Here is a 23,262-nt window from a genome sequence, read left to right as displayed (position 1 = left end):
CAGGAAGAAAAAGTTAGAACTGGACATGGAACAACAGACTGGTTCCAAATAGAGAAAGGAGTACTTCAAGGCTGTATATTGTTGCCCTGCTTATTTAACTTATATGCAGCATATATCATGCGAAATGCCAGGCTGGATGAAACACAAGCTGAAATCAAGATTGCCAGGAGAAATATCAGTAACCTCAGATATGCAGAGGACCACCACCTTTATGGCAGAAAGTGAAGAAGAACTTAAGAGCCTCTTGATGAAAGTGAAAGAGGAGAGTAAAATGTTGTCTTAAAACTCAACATTCAGAAAATGAAGATCATGACATCTGGTCCCATCACTTCATGGCAAATAGATGAGAAAACAATGGAAACAGTGACAAACTCTATTTTTTTTTTAGGGTCCAAAATCACTGCAGATGGTGACTGCAGCCATGAAATTAAAAGATGCTTACTCCTTGGAAGAAAAGTTATGACCAACCTAGACAGCATATGAAAAAGCAAAGACATTACTTTGGCAACAAACGTCTGTCTAGTCAAAGCTATGGTTTTGCCAGTAGTCATGTATGGATGTGAGTTGGACTATAAAGAAATCTGAGTGCTGAAGAATTGATGCTTTTGAACTGTGGTGTTGGAGAAGACTCTTGAGAGTCCCTTGGGTAGCAAGGAGATCCAACCAGTCAATCCTACAGGAAATCAGACCTGAATATTCACTGGAAGGACTGATGCTGGATCTGAAACTCCAATACTTTGGCCACCTGATGCAAAGAACTGACTCACTGGAAAAGACCCTGATGCTGGGAATGATTGAAGGTGGGAGGAGAAGGGGACAACAGAGGATGAGATGGTTGGATGGCATCACTGACTCAGTGGGCATGAGTTTGAGTGAGCTCTGGGAGTTGGTGATGGACAGGGAAGCCTGGCGTGCTGCAGTCCATGGGGTTGCAAAAAGTCGGACATGACTGAGTGGCTGAACTGAACTGAAAGAAAATCAACCTTGAATATTCATTGGAAAGACTGCTGCTGAAGCCAAAGCTCTACTACTTTGGCCACTCATGGTGAAGAGCCTGCTTCTGTTTCTGGGAAAGATTAAGGGCAAGAGGAGAGTGGGGTGGCAGAGAATGAGATGGGTGAGTGGCATCACCAACTCAATGGGCATGAATTTGAGCAAACTCAGGGAGATAGTGAAGGACAGGGAAGGCTGGCATGCTGCAGTTTGTGGAGTCACAAAATCACGACTTAGTGACTAAACAACAGTACTGCCAAGGAATTCCATTCCCTGGTATTGGTTTGGCCAAAAAGTTAATTGGTGTTTTTCCATAACATCTTATGGGAAAACCCAAGTGAACTTTTTGGCCAACCCTATATTTTCGAAAGAGAAAATAAAACCTTTAAAATTTTCATGGCAGCTTTATTTGTAAGATCCCCAAACTGTGATCAACCAGATGTCTAGATGTCATGAAAGTGAAGTCGCTCAGTGGTGTCCGACTCTTTGCGACCCCATGGACTGTAACCCACCAGGCTCCTCCGTCCATGGGATTCTCCAGGCAAGAATACTGGAGTGGGGTGTCATTGCCTTCTCCAGGGCATCTTCCCGACCAGGGATCGAACCCAGGTCTCCTGCATTGCAGGCAGACGCTTTAACCTCTGAGCACCAGGGAAGCCTATCCAAGTTGTGATATTGTGTATTTTTTGTGTATAGCCATATAATGGGAAAGTATTAAGCAATAAAAAGAAACTGTCAATTTATGCAGTAACATGGATGAATCTGCAAAAACCAAGCTGAACAATAGAAGCTAAATACAAAAGATTTCTTGACTATTCTTCCATTTATATGAAATCTGAAAAAGACAAAACTAATCTTTAGCAATGGAAAGTAGATCAGTGGTTGTGTGAGACCATTGTTGGGCTGAGGGTTGATTAGAATGGGCTACATGAGTGCTTTGGGGGATGTTGTCGAATATTCTGTATCTTACTTGTAGAGATGGTTCGTATGAAGTGAAATGAAGTGAGTGAAAGTTGCTCAATCACGTCCGACTCTTTGCAACCCTATGGACTGTATAGTCCCTGGAATTCTCTAGGCCAGAATACTGAAGTGGGTAGCCTTTCGCTTCTCCAGGGGATCTTCCCAACCCAGGGACTGAACCCAGGTCTCCTGCATTGCGGCAGGTTCTTTACCAGCTAAGCCACAAGGGAAGCCCAAGAATGCTGGAGTGGGTAGCCTATCATTGCAGGTGGATTCTTTATCAACTAAGCTATACGTTTGTCAAAACTAATCAAATTGGACACCTAAAACGGTTGTTTATTATTCTGTGTTATTAGAGTTGATTTTAAAGGCAGCAAGACACAGAAAAATCTTAACCTGACAAAAGAACTGTTCCAGTTTCATATCATTTATTGAGGTGACTTTGTGGATTTTGTTATTATTTCATTATTTAGGTTTTTCAGTCACTTTCTGTATTTTTCTCCTGTCTAAAGAAAAATCTCCTTTTGGAAGTTTCATTGTGTAGTAGAAAACCTAATGGAGTCTGAAAAACAAAAAAGAGGAATCATCGTTTGAGTTGATCAGCTAAGACTGAATGAGGAGAATGTTGAACTTATTAGTTTATTATAAAAGGTTATCAGATATCTTGTATCTGTGCCCTATTCTTCAGATAGTCTCCAGTGAATTATCAGTGGTGAAGTGGATCACATAATATACAATATTTGTGTATATACATAAATATATAAAACAAAGATGTGAGAAATTGAGTCAGTATTTCTCTTGATTTTCATGTGCATGCTCAGTTGCTCAGTCATGTCTGGCTCTTTAGGACCCAACGGATGGATGGTAGCTTGCCAGGCTCCTCTGTCCATGGGATTCTCCAGGCAAGAATACTGGAGTGGGTTGCCGTTTCCTCCTCCAGGGGACCTTCCCAACTTAGGCATCAAACCTGCGTCTCCTGCATCGGCAGGTGGATTCTTTACCACTGAGACCTGGGAAGCCCTCTCGAGACTTTCTACTGTTGCTCAGAAGTAAGAATGGGATTCTGTTATTCTTACACATATGAATTCTAACTACCTTTTTTCAGAAATTACTTATGTTTCTTGCACATCTATGAAAAATGGGTGTATCAAAATACTCCTGGACAATGCAAAATTTAGACATCTTGCCAGGTGTATCTACTTCACCAGTAATAATAGTTTTATTCAGAAATCTCTCATCAGAGAGGCTACCTCTGTTCTCCATTTGGACTGCATGGAGAGCAAAATTATCAGATTTTTATTTCCTTGCCTTTCTCTAATGAGGTTTGTAACAGAGTCAGAGTTTTCAAAACCTGAATACTTTGCATAGTGGTATGTTTTGTTAATGACTTCTGTTGAGTATATTTTTTCAATTCTTTTTATTAATTTAGGATTGTAAAATGAGTTCTCGGAAAGGTAGTGGAAACACAGAATTTGGCCCCAAAGACTCAATTTGTAAGTAAAGAGGCAGAATAGGTAGTTAGATTCTAAGCCCATTGGATTATTAGCTTCCTTTCAAGTGTTATTTTTCAGGAAGTACTGTTTTAGGCATAGAAATACTTTGTCTTGGCTTGTTTTTCTCAGTGATGCCAGAATAAAATTATTAGTTTACATATGACAAGTTGTCATACTTCCACACACCCTTGTCCAAAATCAGGTTTTGGAAATATGTCAGTTTGGCAGAGAAAGAGTTGTATTCTTGAAGACTTAGACTGAAAGACATGCGTACTTGTTAATTCAGAAGAGTTTCCCTGGTGACTCGGACAGTAAAGAACCTGCCTGCCAGTACAGCACTCATAAGAGATGTGGGTTTGATCCCTGGGTCGGGAAGACCCCATGGAGAAGGGAACGGCAACCCACTCCAGCATTCTTGCCTGGAGACTCCCATGGACAGAGGAGCCTGGCGGGCTACAGTCCATGAAGTCGCAAGGAGTCTGACACTACTGAGCAACCTAGCACATTGTTAATTTAAAAAAAAGCGTCAGAGTCGTTTAAAAAATGATTTAATGCAAAAGGCAGTCAAAACAATGCTTAGAACTGTGTCAGATTTTGTCCCCAAGGATTGTTCAGAATTAAGTAAGGACTCTGCAGTAGGATTCTAAATTGTAGTATGTTAGATTTTAGATCACTTAAACTAATTATTGAGCTATTTTAAGGGCGGGGGGAAAGTCACTGACATGCAGGTAAATGTACCCACACAGGAGCCAGTAGACACAGTCTGAACCAGTTTGGGCTTAAGACCTTCAGGATCACTGGGACACGTGATAACTTAGTTCGTGAAGTCCCTAGTATGTGGGAAGAAAAGGGCTTATTAAGAAAGCGGGGAATATGATATTTTTGGCATTTTTATTAGTATTAGACAATAATACTCCCATAAGAAATACTATTAATATGGAAATATAAATAGATATAACTTCAGGGCACATTACTGGTAGATGGGTTCTAGTTATGGAAAATGGTTAGTGTTCAAACTTGGACATTAGTCCAGACGACTGCCAGAGAGGCCAGGTTTGTCATTACGTTGGATTTGTGCCTTCAGCTAGTTTCAAACGTACAGTTCTCAGATTTTTATAGAATAATGTGCATAGATTCCTCTTATACAGTGGCGTAAGAATGGATATCATCTTTCCAAGTGTGTAAGTAGTGGTATATGCAAAGCCCTTTTTCATTTTAAAATTGATTTTGAGGTTTCCCTATAAAATAGTGTGATTCATTCTTTTTAAAACAAAGTTAAATGCTAAATGAGTGTTATCTCTTTTCAGGTAATACCCTAGAAATCTGTACAATGATTACTGCCAATATTTGTAGGACTTTTAGAATGCTTCTCTGAAAATTATCTTTAGAACTTTTAGTAATTCTTTTAAATATCACAGTGGTGGGATTTAAAGAAAAATCCTTTGAGGCTGATAGTGATTCTGAAGAACAGTCAGAGTGAGAATATTGATCCAAGTCAGTATTTAGACCTAGTTCTTGTTCACAACTATTTCTTCAGATTCTTTTTATTGTTAGTTAACAAAGAAGGAATAAAATTACCTAAAATATAGAGTGATGAGTGGTGGTGGTGTAATCACTCAGTCGTGTGCAACTCTTGTGACCCCGTGGACTGTAGCTTGCCAGACTTCTCTGACCGTGGGATTCTCCAGGCAAGGATAGTGGAGTGGGTTGCCATTTCCTTATCCAAATGATAAGAGTAATAGAACTGATTTTAAAGTCACTTTGAACATAGTTGAACAGTTTGCAGCATCATTGGATAAACAGTATGAAAGTGGACACTCTGAGGCTAGTGTTCATATTTACTTGAATATATAAATTCTTACAAGTATCTGTGAAAATATAAATATTCTGTGTTCTTATAGTCTAAAATAAGATATTTTCCTATGTCAAAAAAGTCTGGTATCATAAGTGGCTGCTGTACTTGGGTCTTCTGGCTTTTCTCTTAGTTAGCAGTACTCACTGGTGCCTGCTCCTGTTATCCTGGGTTTTATTTAATAACCTTCCTGGGCATTCCTTGTTGTTAAATGGTCTCCAAGGACCTTTCTAGCTTGAAAATTTTATGGCCCTGATAGTCTTCAGCAAAATCACATACAATTCTCTTTGCTGCTCAGAGCTTGATTCCTAGTGTTTTGTGGAAGTTCTTGGCTTTTAGAAATAAACAGTTTGATCTAGACTAAATTGGGAAGGAAGCACAGACAGATATATTGGTTCAAACTGCAAAAGTAAATGATATAATTGAGGTTGGGGATAAGGTATTTACTGGAACATGCATAGAGACTTTTAAATCTCTGTGGTAAGTTTGTAGACGGAGTTTACAGAAGCGTTTTCCAAATTTCTGCAGATTTTATATGAAGGCATTCTGGGCATGGGAATTCATGCATACTAGAAAGGGAGGACTAAAATGCAGTGACACGTTGAAGCAGAGATCTGTCCATTAGAGTCAGAGCTGCCCTGAGGATTTGAGCCTGTACCGGCACTGCTCAACTCATATAGACACCAGGATGCAACTTTCACCCAGCCGTAAACCCACCTCCTCGCACTCCACTTTTGCACTCCATCATGTGGCCTCTGAGCATTGTTGTTCAGTCGCCAAGTCATGTCTAACTCTTTGTGACCCCATGAACTGCAGCATGCCAGGTCTCCCTGTCCTTCACTATCTTCCCGAGTTTGCTCAAATTCATGTCCACTGAGTCAGTGATGCTATCTAATCATCTCATCCTCTGCCGCTTCAGTCTCCTTTTGCCTTCAATCCTTCCCAGCATCAAGGTCTTTTCCAATGAGTCAGCTCTTGGCATCAGGGGGTCAAAGTATTGGCACATCAGCTTCAGCATCAGTCTTTCCAATGAATATTCAAGACTGATCTCCTTTAGGATTGACTAATTGAGTCTCCTTGCAGTCCAAGGGACTCTCAAGAGTCTTCTCCAACACCACAGTTCAAAAGCATCAATTCTTCGGTGCTCAGCTTTCTTTATAGTCCAGCTCTCACATCCATACCTGACTGCTGGAAAAACCATAGCTTTGACTGTATGGAGCTTTGTGGGCAAAGCAATGTCTCTGCTTTAATTCATTGTCTAGGTTTGTCATAGCTTTCCTTCCAAGGAGCAAGCATCTTTTAATTTCATGGCTGCAGTCACCGTCTGCAGTGATTTTGGATCCCAAGATCAAATCTGTCATTGTTTCCATTTTTTCCTTTTCTATTTGCCATGAAGTGATGGGACCAGATACCATGATCTTAGCATTCTGAGTGGTGAATTTTAAGCCAGTCTTTTCACTCTCCTCTTTCACCCTCATCAAGAGGCTCTTTAGTTCCTCTTCTCTTTCTGCTTCACATTAGTCTCCCATTTTAATGTAAAAATAACATGTCATTTTTCTGTTCCCATGTACCCTTTCACATACTTCATGCTTTTTCATATTTCAAGTTTTGTGTTTCCTTTCCCCTAAACCAAACTCCCAATATTCCCTTCCCTCTCAAAACTTTCCACTCTGCCTTTGGAAATCTATTCCTTAATAAGGCTCCCTGACTTACTCACTGGATGGTTCTTTTGCCTTCCTGCTTTCCTGAATTATGACTTTTATTTAAGACCTCCACTTTTCTTGAACTGCTTTCTTTCTTTGAAATATATATATAAAATAAATTCCTCTAACATATAAATATATTACATATATATTTATATATATTTAATTTATCTGTGCCAGCTCTTAGTTGTGGCATGTGGGATCTAGTTCTCTGAAGGTGGATCAAACTCAGGCCCCCTATGTTGGGAATGTGGAGTCTTAGCCAGTCAACCGTCAGGGAAATCCCTGCAGTGCTTTCAAATAGTCATGCTTGTTGGTCCGCACAGTGTTTCAGGGTTGGGAGGTGAGATCAGCACCTTCTCCCGTCTGTGCCTTTTAGACTATCCTTCCTTCATCCTTATGTAAGCCCTCCCCCGAGGGCTGTTTCTGTCATTAGGTTTATCTTCTCTCTATCTTCTCCCAATTTCTTAACTAACCTCTAATTCTTAATCATTTTCAAAGCCTTTCTTTCCACTGCCTTTCATTCCACCTGGATAGTGTGTTTGGGAGGCTTTCTTGTCCTTAGGATCTCATTTCTGATGGCCTTTATCCCACACTGCTTTAGACTGCCACTCGCTGCATCACGGGCCTTATCTTCACGGGCATCTGCTCAAACTCTGGCATACGGAAGTCACACACCTTAATTTTTCACAGCTTCCTCTGCTTGCATATCTCTGAGGTTGCTCTAAAGCAGTGTGTCCAAAGCAGAACTCATTATCTTCCCTACTAACCCTGCTGCTTCTCCTGAGATTTCTTGTTTTGGTTTTTTTTTTTTTTTTAATATACTCCATCCTCTGCCATGTGGCCCAAATTAGAAACTTGGAATTCATCCTTGATTTCTTTTTTAAAGAAAAAAGAAAGCTCATCTACTACTCATCATCTACTCCTCTTCACTTAACATAGTCCCTTCTGTCTCCTGAATGTTTCTCAAATCCACCTGCTTTTCCCCATCCCCACTCTCATTCCAGATGCAGGCTTGGTATTTAGTGGCAGCCTCTTAAGAAAGCTTCCTACATCTGGTCCTGCTTCTCTCTATGCCGTTCTTCGTCCTGATCGTACAGGATGTCTGTATGATCTAGTCTAGGTAGTCTAAAATGCAAATTGATCATGTCACACTCCTGTTTAATGTGCTATTTATAGGATCAGCTGTGCGAACCCCTTAATACCGGTTAGACGACCTGCATAATCTTGCTCTACTTACCTCTATAGCCTTAATTCTTATCTTTTTTCCATCAAGCCTTGTGATTTAATCATAATTTATTTCAGTTCTTGAAATATGCCACTTATTTATTTTACCCTGGGCCTTTGAGCATGTTCCCTGTTCCTCATAAATTCTTCTTCCTCTTAACTTGATAAACTGCTACTCATCCTTCAGACTTTAGCTTCTTCTAGAAAGCCTTTAAAGTGAAGAGAAGTCGCTCAGTCGTGTCCAACTCTTTGCGACCCCATGGATGGTAACCTACCAGGCTCTGTGGTCCATGGGATTTTCCAGGCAAGAATACTGGAGTGGGCTGCCATTTCCTTCTCCGGGGGATCTTCCCAACCTTGGGATCAAACCCAGGTGTCCTGCATTGCAGACAGACGCTTTACCCTCTGAGCCACTAGGGAAGCCCAAAAAGCCTTTGCTAATCCTCTTAATTCTTGGTAGGTGACCCTACTCTGTTTTGGAATCCTGAATCTCCTCTGTTACAGTGCTTACCAGATGCATTATATTTTCCTTCTTACTGTATCTACCATAAGACTACAAACTCTGTGAGATCAGAAATGTGTCAACCGCACCTGAAACAAATCCTCATCCCTAGTAGGTGCTCCCCTGAGGGAGGGCATGACAGCCCACTCCAGTATTCCTGCTGGAGAATCCCATGGACAGAGGAGCCTGGAGGGCTACAGTCCATGGGGTCATGAAGAGTTGGACATGACTAAGCACAAGCATTAGTAGGTGCTCAGTGTATTATTTGGTAAATGAATGAACAAAGGAAGAAAGGAAGGATAGGGTTTCTTTTTGAGAATAAGAGGATATAAGCTTAAATGAGATCACATTACAGAGGCCCTGCTTTAAAATAGGATAAACATATTTTTTAATTTTCTTACTGTGTAAACTGGTTTCAGTCGGGCAGTATACAAAAGCAGGGAGACTGACCAGTAGATTGCAGTACTATGGTAGTGGTGTGGTCCAAAGAACCTGGGCTCGAATGGAGGCACTTAGACTAGAAAGCATAACAATTACTACGAAAGTGTATCAGAAGAAGGTATAACAGAGCTTGACCACTGTAAGGTAGAAGGCAAAACAGAAGCTGATTATAATATTTTAATATTGGTGGAAATAAGGGAAAATTTGGATCCATTTTATAAGGAAAAAAGTTTAGAGTTTCTCGAAGCTTCATATTTTTATATTAGAATTGTTAGAGAAAAGATTTCATTGATTTTGGAGGCAAGATGTAATTCTGAAATTTTTTTGAATAAAATATAATAAATATAAATTTTAGTTGTAAGTGCAGTTTCAGAATTTGTTGATATTTAAGGAACTTAAATTTTAACAAATCCTGTGGTTTTTCTGAGAAGTAGATGACAACCAAAGAAAATAATTCTATTTTGTTGATGATACATTGTTTGTCCTTAATGTTATAAAGTTGTTAATTTTTTGATGCTATATATACTTCTGGTACTATAAATAACAGTAAGAATTGTTGACAATATATTAAAATATTATCATATATGCATTTATTCCTCATTATGAAAAGGTTCACAATATAACATTTTTCCATGCCTTTATTACTATCATTTTGGCAACATGGAGTTTCTTTAAAGGATTAGTGACAGGAATTATCAATTTAGAAGTTATTCGTCTGAAGATGATTACTGAATCCCCATGCATGGGTGAACTTAAGGAAATGATTATAGGAGGAAAGAAATGTTTACAATTTACAGTGTCAAAAAGAATAATTAAGTGTCAGGAAATATAACAGAAGGAATAATAAGAAAAATGAAAGATATTATCTAAATGTTAGGAAATAATATGGAAACAAAGTAGGAACTGGAGCCATATTACAGTAGGTTAACAAAGGAGTAAACACATTTTCTGAATTCTTACTGACAAGGAAAAACTAAACTTGAATGATTCTTAGCAAAGAGAATTTCAGTCAACTTCAAATATATATAATTGAAGATTTAAAGACTATAGATAATCTGAAATTCAGTGGCCATTATTGATCTTAAGTTCCTCAAACTATTGTCCTTAAGCACAAACTCTGAGACCGCTGTGGTTTTATTTCCCACCTCAGTCTTTCTCATTGGAATCCTACCTAAGGGCTTAGTTTAAACCTCAACTTAATTCATGTTGTCTTCCCTAAATACCGTAGTGATCTCTTTGTGTACCACTGATGTTGCTTTTAATTTGAGCCCTCTTTAAATCGCTTGTATCTTTTGTCTTCCCAATGAAACTGTAAGCATTTTAAGGACAAGATCCATGTATCCTGTTTGCTGCTCCAGTTGCTCAGTTCCATTATTGAAAAAGAGTCATTTGTCTTTAAGGTACCCATCAGAGCTAAAATGCTCTGGGTCTTAATTAAATGCTGCATAATTCGACATACATAATTGTTCATTGTTGTTCAGTCGCCAAGTTGTGTCTGACTCTTTGCTTCCCTATGAACTTCAGCACGCCAGGCTCCCCGGTCCTTCCCTATCTCCTCAAACTCATGTCCTTTGAGTTGGTGATGCCATCCAACCATCTTATCCTCTGTGGCCCGCTTCTCCACCTGCTCGCAATCTTTCCCAGTATCAAGGTCTTTTTGAATGAGCCAGGTCTTTGTATCCAATAATAAATCCTGAAAAAGTTTATTAAGTCAAAATATGCTTGGTCAACCTAGTTAAACAGTGACTTCTTGATAGTTTGTAATCAGAGAAAGACTAATGTTTTCACCAACATCTGCCCATACACTTTTTAATACAAAAATAACCTAGTATACTGAATGCATACAAATGCATTACGTTAAAATTTTATGATAAAATTGTAACTCCCTTATTTTTTCAGTACAGTCCCTTTCTTTCTAAAGAAAGCACTTCCTTGATGTTGACACTGGTGCTCTGTAGAAGCCGGTATATAAAGTAGTTAAAACCATTGGCCCTGTGGTTCAGCCCCTACTCTACTGGTTATTAGCAGCATGAACTCAACCATGGCCCTAAATCCCTCTGAGCTCAGTTTCTTCATATGTAAAATGGATAATAACTGCCTTCCCCATTGAGTTGCCGAGAGAGTTAAATGAGATAATTCCCATGAAGTTTGGAGAACTATGTCTGGCACTTAGTAAGTACTGTCAACTGTAAGAAGGGTTTTGTCTAATTTAACAATGCCACAAGAGAAAGTGCTCTCCAGTTTTTACATATTAATTTTATGGGTGGTATTTCTGTTAACTTCTAAAACTATATACCCACTGTTTTATGTGATATTTTGATCATGAAATAGTAGGTTCTTTTCATAGTCATGTAAAATCCAGTTGGCTAACACCCTTGTGTTCCACTGCTTATAATTTCCTAGAGAAAAGGCTGGTTCAATCTGGAACAAAATATCCCTTCCATGGCTTTCTTTCATTATATGATGCAAGACACTTGTATTACAAAATGAATTCAGGATGCCTCTCTCTAAATCTTTAGGCTCAAATCAGAGTTAACTACCAGGTAGAGAAAATTCATGAAATGAAAACTGATAGGCGGTATTCTCCAAGGAACGATTCTAAAATACCCTTTTGTAAATGATAAGGTCTCTTGTGTACTCCTTTACTACCTATGCCTATTCCCAAATTTCACTTAGAAAACATTATAAATTTATAGCCTGACCACATTGTGTCCTAAACACTGAAGGCAAATCATATTGTGGGGATTTCATTTTAACCACAGAGAAGTTGGAAACAGCCCCAAACCATGGGCCCAAGTAAGTAGTAGGTCCGGGAATAGAACTGAGAAGGCTCTGATTCCTCCTCACATCCTGTAACCACAAGGCTCTGGGGCTTTGGAACATAATAATAGAGCATCTGATGCTGCTGGACCACAGTACATGACACAGCAGGAGCGAAGCATAGGAGCACACTGTCTGAAAACATGCGGCCTTGACTTTGTGAAGAAGGGCTGCGTAGGAACCAGAAAAGGAACCATGGGAAGGAGCTATGACGAGCACCGGACGATGCTTGACTGATATTTATGTTTGGGGTGATCAGTTGCTGCCACAAAGTTTGCTTCTCTGCTAAGGTTTTGTTTGTTTTTTTTTTTTTTTTTAAATAAAAGGGTAATGATTTGTAACCATGGAGATGCTTTTACCCATTCTTAACATTTTAGTAATTTTTAATCAGGATAGCTAAACAGTTTCCTAGAATGGCATTATATAGCATTATGGTATCAGAATTTGGTACTTTGAGACTTCTTTTTTTATATAATTTTATTTGTTTTTGATTGTGCTGGGTCTCCTTTGCTTCGCGGCTTTTCTCCAGCTGTGGCAAGTGGGGGCGACTCTCTGCTTGCAGTGCACAGGCTTCTGGTTGTGGCGGCTTCTCTCGTTGCGGTGGGGCACAGGCTCCAGCGCACGTGGCCTTCAGTAGCTGCAGCTCCCGGGATCTAGATGACATGCTCAATCATCGTGGTGCATGGGTTTGGCTGCTCCGTGGCACGTGGGATCCTCCCAGATCAGAGATCGAGCCTGTGTCTCCCGCACTGGCAGGTGGGTCCTTTACGAGTAAGCCACCAGGGAAGCCCTGAGACTGTCTCGGAGTCACAGGCCTCACACTAACAAGAAGTGAAAAATGAGGGACCCTGCCTCAAGGCTGCATCACTGTTTATTGGCTTTTCCTCTCGTGTCTCTGCATCCCCTCCCTTCCCTGATTAGCAGCTGTTTCTTATGTGCCCTTAGGAACTCAGGGACGTTCATGGAGGTTGAAGGCTATTCTTCACAATCGAGAAACAGGAGACAGGAAGACTTCTGTTCTGGGAATCCCATGGGATGCTCCTTGGTTTCACTAGGGGGGCAGTCAGTGCAAAGCTGAAGTCACTTTGTTCAGCAGACAGAGGTCAAAGTAGGAAGGATGAACTTGAAGGAAAGAAAGGACCAAATGGGGAACAGATTTGTACTGGAGAAGGAGCTGGGGGAACGCTGGGAAGACAGGACTAGGGGCAGAGTGGAGAGTGTTGGAAATTTTATTAATAAGAGTCTGGCTGTAGAACTTTTAGACCATTAACTTCTTGTTAATTCATATCCTATTAGTCTTTTTTGCTCATATGGGAATTTTCTAATACTGCTTAGTTGGGCTGAAATATTACTTCTTTTAATGACCTAAAGGACTACTGTAGAAAGTCTTCTGATCAAATAACTAATATTTCAAAAATGACTTTGATAGAAAGACAAAAGAATAAGGAACAGAATTTTAAAATGCTGATGGAAAAAATAGTTTTGTAGGAATTTATTTTCCTAGGTAACTGTAGAAAATAAGTAGTTTCAAAAGAGGGGCAAATAAATATGAAGAAAAATTATAAGAGTAATTGTGACTTACATAATTTAATGTGATTTAAATTCCTGTTTGTATTTGGGAATTTATCCAAAAGAAAAAAATGTGTTTACATCTTATAAGACTAAGTGAGTTCTTTGAAAAATCTTGGATTGACTAGACTAACCTTTTTACTTCTTTTAACAGAAACTATTGATACTGAAAACTTCTATAGCCTACTTAAGTGCCAATTCTTTTAAAAAAAAGTAACATGAATTTGATTTAGTTTCTTGTTAAATAGTAGAGCAATTCTAAAATGAGTCATGTCTGTTTAAATAATAGAAAGATTATGCTTTTTTTGAACTAGTATGAAAAATGCTAAACTCTAAAACTTCTGGAATTTGGGCAAATAGAGGGAAAACCTACTCTGATGCAGTATCCTTGCCTGGAAAAGTCCATGTCCAGAGGAGTCTGGTGGGCTACAGTCCTTGAGGCCACAAGGAGTCAGACTCGACTAAGCACAATCGCATGGCTGAGCACTACTCTGATGCAACATTCAGAACAACTGCTATTCCTAGTATTCAGCAGTGCAGATTATTGAGCAATCAGTTATTCCTATTGTATGAAGTAAATTTTTGCTTACATTTCATATTCACTTGATCTTTTCTCTACTGAAGTAGTACTATTGGATAGAGTTTTAACTCTCTTAAGAACTTTTAATCTAGTTAATGAGACGTCTACACACTAGCAGTTTTAGACCCAATGTAATTGATATAGAAAATATTTGCCAATTCGAGAGTAATGGTGATTTGCAATAGCAGTGCCTTAATAAAGGCACAGGGGGAATTCAGTGCTCTGTGGTGACGTAAATGGGAAGGAAATCCAAAAAAGAGGGCATGTGTTAATATATATACATACAGCTGATTCACTTTGCTACACAACAGAAACTAAGACAACGTTGTGAAGCAACCCTGCTCCAATAAAACTTAAAGGAAAAAAGTAAAGATGTGGGAAGGAGGACATGGCATGTTTGAGAGTGGAGGAAAGTGGTGTGGTGGGGACAGGACTTACCCTGGAATACAGGGAGAGATGAAGCAATTTAAAAGATAACATTTGATGATAGGCCCTTGAGTTTAAGGAATTTGGGTGTCATCATCAAAGTGCGCTCTGAATTTTGAGCACAGAAGTAGCTGGAGGAAGTTGCTATTTATAAAAATTTGGCAGCTCTGTATCACATGCTTGAGAGAAGCAGAGAGACCAGTAGACTTTGCAGCCCTAGCAGGAGCAAGACTAATTTCTTTGGCTACAGTAACATTTAAATAGTAAAAATGATGTGTGCTAAGTTGCTTCAGTCGTGTCTGACTCTGTACAACTCTATGGACTATAGCCCACCAGTCTCCTCTGCCCTGGGATTCTTCAGGCAAGAATACTGGAGTGGATTGCCATGCCCTCCCTCCAGGGGATAGAACCAGCATCTCTCATGTCTCCTGCATTGGCAGGTGGGTTCTTTACCACTAGCGCCACCTGGGAAGCCCCAGAAATGATAGGAAATAGTAATTAAATGAATACAGTGTGTTAAAAATAAAAAGATAGTAAGACAGTAGCTTTAATCTTTGGGTCTCTAAGACAGGGAAATACATCTTTTCATAAAAAAAAAATTGTTGCGGTTGGGAGTCAGGAGACTACTTGGCTTTGACAATGTTCCATGAAGATGATTGAGTTTCAGTAAGTGATCTGGGTTAGAAATACAGAATAGATGATTTATAAGAAGGTGTTTGTTTAAGTCTTGAGGAGACAGACTTCACCATGAAGAGGTAGGACCATAACAAACACTGAAAAACCAGACCTAAAGATGATGCTGTGAAAGTGCTGCACTCAATATGCCAGCAAATTTGGAAAACTCAGCAGTGGCCACAGGACTGGAAAAGGTTAGTTTTCATTCCAATCCCAAAGAAAGGCAATGCCAAAGAATGCTCAAAGTACCGCACAAATGAACTCATCTCACATGCTAGTAAAGTAATGCTCAAAATTCTCCAAGCCAGGCTTCAGCAATATGTGAACCGTGAACTTCCAGATGTTCAAGCTGGTTTTAGAAAAGGCAGAGGAACCAGAGATCAAATTGCCAACATCTGCTGGATCATGGAAAGAGCAAGAGAGTTCCAGAAAAACATCTGTTTCTGCTTTATTGACTATGCCAAAAGCCTTTGGCTGTGTGGATCACGATCTGAAAGAGATGGGAATACCAGACCACCTGACCTGCCTCTTGAGAAATCTGTATGCAGGTCAGGAAGCAGCAGTTAGAACTGGACATGGAACAACAGACTGGTTCCAAATAGGAAAAGGAGTGCGTCAAGGCTGTATATTGTCACCCTGCTTATTTAACTTATATGCAGGTTACATCATGAGAAACACTGGACTAGAAGAAACACAAGCTGGAATCAAGATTGCCAGGAGAAATATCAATAACCTCAGATATGCAGATGACACCACCCTTATTGCAGAAAGTGAAGAGGAACTCAAAAGCCTCTTGATGAAAGGGAAAGAGGAGAATGAAAAAGTTGGCTTAAAGTGCAACATTCAGAAAACGAAGATCATGGCATCTAGTCCCATAACTTCATGGGAAATAGATGGGGAAACAGTGGAAACAGTGTCAGACTTTATTTTTGGGGGCTCTAAAATCACTGCAGATGGTGATAGTAGCCATGAAATTAAAAGACGCTTACTCCTTGGAAGGAAAGTTATCACCAACCTAGATAGTATATTCAAAAGCAGAGACATTACTTTGCCGACTAAGGTCCGTCTAGTCAAGGCTATGGTTTTGCCAGTGGTCATGTATGGATGTGAGAGTTGGACTGTGAAGAAGGCTGAGCGCCAAAGAATTGGTGCTTTGAACTGTGGTGTTGGAGAAGACTCTTGAGAGTCCCTTGGACTGCAAGGAGATCCAACCAGTCCATTCTGAAGGAGATCAACCCTGGGATTTCTTTGGAAGGAATGATGCTAAAACTGAAGCTCCAATACTTTGGCCACCTCATGAGAAGAGTTGACTCATTGCAAAAGACTCTGATGCTGGGAGGGATTGGGGGCAGGAGGAGAAGGGGACAACAGAGGATGAGAAGGCTGGATGGCATCACTGACTCAATGGACGTGAGTCTGAGTGAACTCTGGGAGTTGGTGATGGACAGGGAGGCCTGGCGTGCTGTGATTCTTGGGGTCGCAAAGAGTCAGACACGACTGAGCGACTGAACTGAACTGAACTGAACTGCGATGAAACATAGCCACTATTCAGTCTTTTGCACTAGTTTATTTTTCTGATTAAATTTTATAAAACTTTTCTGTTGTATGTCTCCTTAGTTTTAGAACTTGGCATTATTCAAAGATACATACTTAAAGGTATATGTAATGACCTACAGTGTAACAGAAGAGAATCAGTCATAAGCTTAAAGCTTACTTTAAACATCAGACTCTTCCATATTGTCAGGCAGAGCTGAATGCAAATCTCCCCTCCTCAGCTTACCAGGAATCAAGGCTTTCCTTACCTATAAGACTGTACCTTGAGCTTAAATGAAAAGGTATTTGTAAGTTACATTCATCCAACAAATATTTGCTGAGTACTTAATAGATTCTTTGGGAATATAATGACCTTAATTTTGAATTTTTCAAGTTGAGGTTTCTTCAAGTGAAATTATCAAGCTGATCATGAGATTTATAAGTTTCAAGTTCACAGGATTAGACTAGAAACATGCATTTGGGAGTCACTGTATGTAGTGATTAAAACTACAAGTAGGATCGTATCTGTCAGGACACACACACACACACCCGCACACCATGCTGTAGACCAAGGACAGAGTCATGGGAAACAGCAGTGTTTGCACGCTAAGAATTCCCTAAGGGAGAAAGAAGAAATGATCAGTGGTTTGGGGGAGAGAAAGGCATGGTATCACAGAAGCCCAGGGAACAGAGTTTCAAGAAAAAAGAAACAGAATTAGTGGAAGTGCAGCAAAGAGCTCTAGTCAATTAAGGTTTGAAAACAGTGGTCCTTGGATTTTTGTTTCAGAAGGACTCTAATTTTAGAGCACACAATTTTAGTGGAGTTGTGAGGGCAGAAGGTAGATGACAGAGGATGTTCTCCAGAACAGTGTAAAACTATGAACTATTATTTCATGTACATTAAAAGGAAAGGATAGGAAAAACTTGGGGTCAAGACTTCTCATTTCTGCCTCTAATGAGAAGGTCAAAATCAGCTGTCGATAAAGAGGAAGGAACTTGTCCAGAAGAATGTTGTTGTTGTTGTTGTTGTTGTTGTTGTTCAGTTGCCAAGTTGTGTCCGACTGTTTGTGACCCCATGGACTGCAACATGCCAGGCTTCCCTGACCCTTACTATCTCCTGAAGTTTGCACAAGCTCATGTCCATTGAACTGGTGATGCCATCCAACCATCTCATCCTCTGTCGCCCCCTTCTCCTTTTGCCGTCAGTCTTTCCCAGCATCAGGATCTTTTCCAGGAAGTCAGCTATTCTATCAGGTGGCCAAAGTATTGGAGCTTCAGCATCAGTCCCTCCAATGAATATTCCTTTAGGGTTGACTGATTTGATCTCCTTACAGTCCAAGGGACTCTCAAGAGCCTTCTCCAGCACCACAGTTCGAAAGCCTCATTTCTGCAACACTCTGCCTTCTTTATGGTTCAGCTCTCACAACTGTACATGACTATTGGAAAAACCAAAGCCTTGGCTATATGGACTTTGGTGGCATAGCGATGTCTTTGCTTTTTAACACACTGGCTAGGTTTGTCACAGCTTTCCTGCCAAGAAGCAATCATCTTCTAATTCCGTGGCTGCAGTCACCATCCGTAGTGATATTAGAACCCAAGAGGAGGAAGTCTGACACTGCTGCCACCTTTCCCCTTCTATTTGTCATGAAATAATGGGACTGGATGCCATGATCCTAGTTTTTTCAATATTGAGTTTTAGGCCAGCTTTTTGACTCTTTTCCTTCACCTTCATCAAGAGGTTCTTTGGTTTCTCTTCAGTTTTTGCCATCACACTGGTATCACCTGCCTATCGGAGGTCCAGAAGGATGCATTGTAATAGATAGGAGAAAGGGGACTAATTAAGAAAGAAGGGATGAAAATGTGGGCACTGGTGGTGAGTTACCTTGAGCGGAAGAGGTACACCTTGTCGACTGATGCCTGAAGGGTAGTGCTAAAGAGAGATGTGGGGTACAGTGGCGGGAGAGTAGTCGATGGAGATAATGTATGATGCCCTCATTATTCCAGGAAGTAGGAGAAAGTAAAGAGGTCAAGATCTTAAAGGACTGGCGAAGATTAGGAATAGTCTTTGGGTACAGTGGAAGTGGAAGCTGACCAAGGACAAATAAAGGGACTCACACAAATGGAATGGCAGTGAGAGTCTAGCCGAGGCTGGAGACCAAGTGTCTCTAAATCACCTAGCAAGGAGGGTCCTGCCTATAAGGCTTTCCCTGGCTTTTCTCAGATACATGCAGTATCAATGGTGTTAATTTCTCTTGCCTTGGATGGCTAGGTTATGGATGGTCATAAAAATAAAGGTTCCAACAGGTTAATTTCAGAAATAAAAACCTCTATACTTCAAAACTCAAAGGTTTTTAACTGTAACTATAAAACAAACACCAGAATCCTAGGCTAGAATTTTTATGGTTTCCAACATAAAATTCTAACTGTGTCTTTCACTATACCGTTGCATGTACCAAATATGACATTGCAACTAAATAAGGCTTCTTGCTATTTCTTTAAAGATTTTTTTGTTTCCTAAATTTCACCCCAGTTACTTTCCTTCTGCTATTGACTCGGCTTGTGGAACCCTACATCTCTTTTGAAATAATGAGGTGATTAAAACTCAATTTGTTACCTGGTTTGTAAGCCCAATAAAGAATGTTGCCTGTCTTCTCAGCATCTGTTATACCACTTTTATGTTACTTTTCATGTACTTCCATGTATTTCAGAATATCTTAGTTTCTGCTAACTTTTAAATTTCTTAACTGCAACTACCATATTTTTGTCATCTTTGTAGCTTGTCACAGTGTCAGTGAAATGCTTTTTCTGTAGTAAGCATGTAGTAAATATTTACTGAACTTACACTGTATTTCACATTTTTACTAAGTAGCAGGATGGGACCTTTAAAAGAAAATAATGTTTTGCCTTTTCTATAGGCTGGCGAGCTGAACTGAACTGATAGGCTAGTTTCAAAGGTTTATTTTTAAATGTTATTTCATTAACTTTTTCTAATGTGAATGTTTTGTCCCACAGGTATGGCATGAACTGCCTTATTCAGTTTGAAGATTTTGCCAATATAAATGCATTTCGGCTCCTGAGAAAGTATCAAAACCAGTATTGCACATTCAATGATGATATCCAAGGTAATCAGATTTTCACTGCATATGGATCAAAAACAATGTGCCTTGATATTAGTTCATAATTTTCTAAGGATTCAAATTCAATAAAAAATGTGCACTAGATGCCTATGCAATGCCAGAAATTTTTATTGATGATTTCACACATCGTTTCTCATTGAATTCTACATATTTGAAAAAATTTCTCTGACTTTAGAATGTACTGTATTGTGCATGAGCTGGAGAAAGAGTGCCCTAGAATCTGATAAAATCCCCAGTGCTTATGGCTGAACAAAGAATGAAATGCATGAAAGTATATTATTCCTTGTGTAGAATGAAGAGCGTGTACGCTTCGCTCTTCAGCCTTCATCTCGATCAGCCGTGGTTTCTAAGCGTCGCCACAAAAGAAGCTGCCTTTGTATACAGTGTGTGCCAGATTTTGCTGTTTGTCTTTGATTGATTGTAGATACTTGGCTGATACCTGCTTTTGTCTGAGTTGTTTTATTTTCCTCTAAAGCTTTGTTTTGCTCCCTTCTCTAGCTCCACCTCCCCCAGACGGCTTCCCCAAATCCAAAACCTCCCAGTGAGAACCTTACTCTTCCTGTTTCGTGAAGGGCAGGTAGAATAAAAGCACAGGCAGAGTCGAAGGAGAAAGACCCGATGAGTTCTGACAACTGAAAAGGTCACACATAGACTTCCGTTGCACTAATCACAATGAACATTTTTCCCTGTTGACCTTACTTGGATTCTCAGCAGCTTTTAACATTGTGGACCCCACTCTCTTCCTTGAAATATTCTCTTCTGTAAACTTCCATGTCGCAGACTCCGGCTGACTTTCTTCCTACCTTTTTGAATTTTTGCCTCCCCCCGCCCAGTTGCATCCTTTACTGACTAGCTATTAAATGACAGAACACTTCAGCATTCAGTGCCAGGCCCTTTTCTCTTTGTTCTGTGTTATATGTTGGGTTTATACTCCAGGGTCACCCATTTCATTAGCAGATTTATATCTCTAGCCCAGACTTCTTTGAATTCTAGGTCCATATACCCATTGGGTATTTTAAACTTCCTCTAGGGATAACTCAAAGTTATCTCATACTCAGCCTCCCACCATCAAACTCTTATTTCCACACCAAAATTGACCTTCTCTGTGTGTTCTCTGTCTCCATGAATTCCTGATGTCTCTCTCTCCTTCACCTCTCTCTGCCAAATATATAGCCTATCACTCATCCTCCTGATTTTAGCATTAAGTTGGGTAGTGAAGGAAGTGAAGATACAAGGGTGGGTAGATACAAGGGTCTAGATTCCCTATCTTTAATAAAGTTAAAGACTAGGTATAATGGGGATAATTGAATAAAGAACTGAAAAGGTAGAAGGTTACAGACCTTGTTGAATGAGTTATTCTAATGTAGGTCTTCCAAGAAGAATTAGTTCTGAGTGATGGTAAGAACCGAGATACAACTTACGATGGGAGGGAGACAGCCAAAGATGAATGTCATTGAAAATGATGGGATCCAAGAAAAGTTTAAATGTAAAAGGAGGATAATATTTCTCTCATAGAGTTTTTATTGTGGACAAAACAGTTATTTGTGAAAATACTCTATCAACTGAAATATACTGTATAAATACAATTTTTAAAATTTGCTACACTTTAAGTTCTTTAGTATAACATAGCTATGTAAATATAATGTCTCTTTACATTTTGAACCACACTAATGTAATTGGTCTAATTTCTCTTTGCCTAACATCCTTCGTGATGCCGATTACATAATTTATCGTCATTATTGTGACAGATGCTTATGTTATTTCAGTTTTCTTCTTTTTGTATTCATTTTTTGAGTGTTTTATTTATGAGAAGTGAATGTGTGGAGGATTTCAGAGAGGAAATGATGGCAGTCTAATTCTAATGTGCTACAGCTCTAATTTGAAAATGCAGTGTATAGTGATAGAATGCCTTTGATGCTATAGACAAAGGCTTTGTGAACCAGTGTCTCTAAGTCACTTACCTGTTCGTTTCATTGTTGCCTCTAAAGTAGTCACCAGTTAAACTGTTAAACAAACCTATCCTGTCCTTTCTTTAATATTCTCTATCTTTTGATTTTGGGGTCTCACAGAAATGTCTGTGTAGAAGTTAAAAACCAGGATTGCATAATTTGAATCATTTTGCAGAATTAATAGGTATCAGAGTTCGGGTTAAGGAAAAGAACGTGAAATCCAAGTCATCAAACAAAATGAGCAATTAAGAATTAGGTTCAGCATTTCTGTCAACTGTCGTCAAGAATTTGGGAGTCAAGCCTTGGGCTGCCTCAGAGTTAAAGTCAGGAGCACAGGAAATAAGAGACAGATGCCGAGCCAAGGCCAAGAGCGCTACATGTGGAGTTGCCTTGAGAATTCACTGCAGAATATTCCCCGCAGCAGGTCGCCCCTGCGGAGGCGTTAAATGACTAGTTTTTCACCCCAGCTAATCAGTCTTCAAATATAATCTGCACACACATAGTCTGCATTCTCTCTGTATAGGTGTTTTCGTGTCCTGCGGCCTTAGCCAACAGAAAGTTAGGTTTGAGAAAATGGGGCTAATCTCTGACTAGAGAAGACTTTTGGCAAGTTATTGAGGTTCTGACTAGCCACGACCAAACCATTGTGTGCTTTCTTCTTCATACCGAAATAGTGTCCTTAGTGACGCATCTTCCCCGTATGTTTCTATTTTACCTTTTTAACCTCATGTTTTTACCATTTTGCCCACAAATGTAATACTTTCCTCACTGTGGGCGTAGAAATTGCATTCTAGTGCCAATGCAAATAGTTATGTAACTATTACAGCCTTGCCATGTAAATAAATGCTTTTAACTGTACCCTTGGGGGGACTTTTTTCTTAACAGATGTGTTATTGAAATGTATTAGCTTTTTATGAAAAGTATTTGATATTTTAAAAATACTTAAATTCTAGTATATTAATGATCTAAGCTAATGTTAAATGATAAAGATTTTGGTTCCACTGTTATTTAGACCTTCATGCATTCTAGTTGTAAATTATCACCAACTAGAAAAAAATGTGCAAATTAAATCTATTAAGGAATGGATATTTAATAATATAATCTGGAAACCATCAGATTTCAGCAAGTTCAGATCAAAAGAATGAAGTTTCATCCTCTGGTCATTTAAAATCATCTACAAAAAAGAGATTTTTATTTTCTTCCCATAATACCCTCTCTGGAATGGCAGTGTTCTGACTTGACATTTCTAAATATTTTGCGTAGAAATTTTTGCGATGATAAACTAGTTTGATTACTAGTGATGACTGGTGATAAACTAGTTAGGATAAAGTAGTTAGGATTTTTTTTAAAATAAGGTAATCTTGTACCAAATACAGTGTAAAGATCAAAGATAGATATGGTA

The 23,262-nt window shown here is 39.4% G+C and overlaps 1 protein-coding gene across 1 annotated transcript in view; it reads left to right on the top strand.

Annotated features, from left to right (window-relative positions):
* ME1 (malic enzyme 1) overlaps positions 1-23,262 on the top strand; it is a 204,840-nt gene that overhangs the window by 143,527 nt on the left and 38,051 nt on the right. The window contains exon 7 of the mRNA XM_018052931.1: positions 19,787-19,896. Coding sequence (XP_017908420.1) covers positions 19,787-19,896 — 110 coding nt within the window. The remainder of the gene's footprint in view (positions 1-19,786; positions 19,897-23,262) is intronic.

This window comes from Capra hircus, chromosome 9 (assembly GCF_001704415.2).
Source record: "Capra hircus breed San Clemente chromosome 9, ASM170441v1, whole genome shotgun sequence".
Classification (NCBI taxonomy): domain Eukaryota; kingdom Metazoa; phylum Chordata; class Mammalia; order Artiodactyla; family Bovidae; genus Capra; species Capra hircus.
The sequence above is the reverse complement of the archived record's forward strand: the minus strand, read 5'-3'. Positions and strand labels throughout refer to the sequence as shown.